The sequence below is a fragment of the Lipomyces chichibuensis genome (assembly GCF_038497645.1).
Source record: "Lipomyces chichibuensis strain CBS 12929 unplaced genomic scaffold V1513scaffold_66, whole genome shotgun sequence".
Classification (NCBI taxonomy): domain Eukaryota; kingdom Fungi; phylum Ascomycota; class Lipomycetes; order Lipomycetales; family Lipomycetaceae; genus Lipomyces; species Lipomyces chichibuensis.
Window position 1 is genome coordinate 1 of NW_027117518.1, and position 2,594 is coordinate 2,594.

The window sequence follows — 2,594 nt, forward strand, 5'->3', positions numbered from 1 at the left end:
GCCAACTTCATGTATAAAATGCAAAATGTATCAAAACGTAGAATTTGCCAAACCTTTGTGTACAAAAAGCAAAGTGTATCAAACGCGACCGTTCAAACCTCGTACGCTAGCATTCTGCATCCAGATTCTCTTGCGGCCCTGGTAAATTATCTGCCGAGTAATATTTTAGAGTCGTCAATCATCTTCCTGCTGCGGGCATCAGATCGATCGATTAAGCATTTGCCAGATAGTAAGTAAATAGGCACGTCTACCATCGTACTACGACATGAAAATCTTATCGGCCCATTTAAATACTGGTGCTGGCCATTTTGTCGCCATAACCACCTTCAATGTCGTTAACATCGTCGTCATCTTTTAATTGAGTTACGCTTTCTTCTTCGTTCGTGTCCTCTGGAGCACCGTCTCGACATGCCCACTGGTCAACAAGCCGCAACGCGGCCCTGCTCCACACTCGCCTCATCAACGTCAATCGCAGAGGAACTAATGCCATGATTAGCACCGGAAATGCTGGTCCTGCCTTTGTAAGTGTAACAACAAAGATCCCGGCCGTGACCAACACCTGGAAGATAGTATATAGATGGATTGGCAAGTAGCTTGCAATTCCTTCTGGAATCTTCGGAAGTTCAGATGGAGGTGTCAGAAGTTGAAAGACTCTAAAAAGAATGGGACTATTTCAATAGTCAGCTAACTTGCTGAAACAATAATCAATGGGTTGTTAAGGCAACCAACTTTACAGATAAGCTCTGCTCCCCCATGTATAGAAACAATCCGGCCAGTACGCTTGTTGGTGTCAATCCCAACACGTACATAAAAGGCGGGCTAACAAAGCACAATATACCACATGCATGTAAAAAGTGGCTCCAGCGCTGCTCGTAAACGGCATCGCATCCGTCGGCTTCTGACTTTTCTTCTCCATTGATATCATTGCTTGCCGTCGTCTTTGCCTCACGATGCAAGAGACTTTGCGAATGTAACGGTGCTTGTGGGAGAAGACCGTTTGCAGGTGGGATCCCTAGTATACCGCACATCGCTGTAGTAGTCCCTAGTAAAATAATATCCCAAGCAGGCCCACCTGGCTTCCGAATTCCAAATCGTCCTTCAGTGCATATCATACTGCTGATCTCATGATCAAAAAAGAATAGTATGGTGATTATGCAACCTGGTATTATAGAAGCGAATATCCAGCCCACCTGAAGGTCCCAGAACTGAACAAAAAAAGTTGATCTGTCTGGAGAGGTTGGCCGAAATGAAGAGCTTACTGGTAGTGTGTCTCTGTCTAAAGTCGCAAGCTCGCCTACATGAGGCAAACCTATAAATATGATAATGCTGATAGCTGCAGCATATTCTGAAAGTCCCATGCGGATATACCGATGAAAAAGCGGTCGCCACCTCGCTGCTGTTGAAAGAAAAATGGCAACAAGGAGTGTTCCAATAGTGCCAATTATCGAGTAGAGGAAAGAGGCAAAAGAAGTCTGATCATGAACACGTTGCAGCTCTTGGATAGCTTTGTGGAAGTAGATCACGCTGTTCAGCAATGAAAAGATTTCAGTTGTGAAGGTAGTGACGTATACCATAGTCCAATCATGGGCATTAAATATTGCTAGAAGATAATGCATCCACGCAGCATGAATCAACGACCATGCCATGAAGGGTAGAAACGGAATCTGCAAAATTCAGGATTAGTGACCGATGATGACACAAAAGGAATCATACGTACACCAAATGATGACTGGCATAGTGAATACAGATTTTCGGCCAATATACAAAACGGACCCGTAACACCAAGGATCGTGAGAGGTTGTGCGGACGCTCTATTCAAATCATTGGATTAGTTATCGCAGTTTAATAAGTCGTCACATTCACATACATTGAAAAGATAACACCGCACAGACCAGTGCTGAATATGACCTCAATGGTGCCCCAGTTACTGTCTGTTGAAACATAAAGATCATTCGCAAATGTAAGACCTGGCAATAGATTCGAAAAGAATACAAACACTGCACTCGCAACGATCAGCTGGTTGAATACCGTCCAATCGGATATGTATCGTTGACGAAGGTGACGAAGATCTTGCCGCAATAAACGAAGTGGTCGCAGAATTCTCTTATCTGCAGGTGTCTCGCTTTCTTTTGGATCCATATCGGCGTGGCACTTCTATGACAGAAGGCATCATAGAGTAGTCCTTGACACTTCTACAAGAATCATTTAGAGCGAATCTTTGGAAGCCACCGATCTTGTACCTGAATGAACTGGTTGACCAATTCTGCAATCTGACGCAACAGTTCATCACGCCGTGTGTAACAACCTCCCTCTTCCCTGGCGTAGATTGGCATACCACAGAAAGATCAGAGGGTGATCGATATACCACAGAAACATCGATGTATCACAGGGAGATCAACATATCGCAGGATGATTGACATCCACTGTAAGATAGATATAAGATTAGGGTATTCATGGGGCAACTACCAACCATTCCTTTTTGGGACTAGCGTAGGTAGACACTTGTACCCAAGTGGCAGCAAAGGTACCTGGACTCTTTTGGAATTACCCTGAACTCGTCAACGCGCTAAACGCGTCCGTCCAAACTTGTAACA

General features: G+C 44.4%; 1 protein-coding gene across 1 annotated transcript; it reads right to left on the reverse strand.

The window, feature by feature from the left end:
- Positions 1-2,276, reverse strand: V1513DRAFT_453947 (HCO3 transporter family-domain-containing protein). The gene is made up of 4 exons (XM_066899315.1): positions 1,868-2,276; positions 1,718-1,811; positions 730-1,664; positions 1-668 (listed from the first exon to the last, which is right to left on the reverse strand). The coding sequence occupies exons 1-4, from the start codon at positions 2,137-2,139 to the stop codon at positions 287-289; spliced, it is 1,683 nt and encodes a 560-aa protein (XP_066750691.1). The 5' UTR covers positions 2,140-2,276; the 3' UTR covers positions 1-286.
- Positions 2,277-2,594: the final 318 nt, after the last annotated feature.

Coding starts and splice junctions, on each gene's coding strand:
- V1513DRAFT_453947 (XM_066899315.1), bottom strand. CDS start 2,139: ATGGATCCAAAAGAAAGCGAGACACCTGCAGATAAGAGAATTCTGCGA. Junction 1,812..1,867: donor TGCGGTGTTATCTTTTCAAT/GTATGTGAATGT, acceptor TGATTTGAATAG/AGCGTCCGCACAACCTCTCA. Junction 669..729: donor GAGCAGAGCTTATCTGTAAA/GTTGGTTGCCTT, acceptor CTATTGAAATAG/TCCCATTCTTTTTAGAGTCT.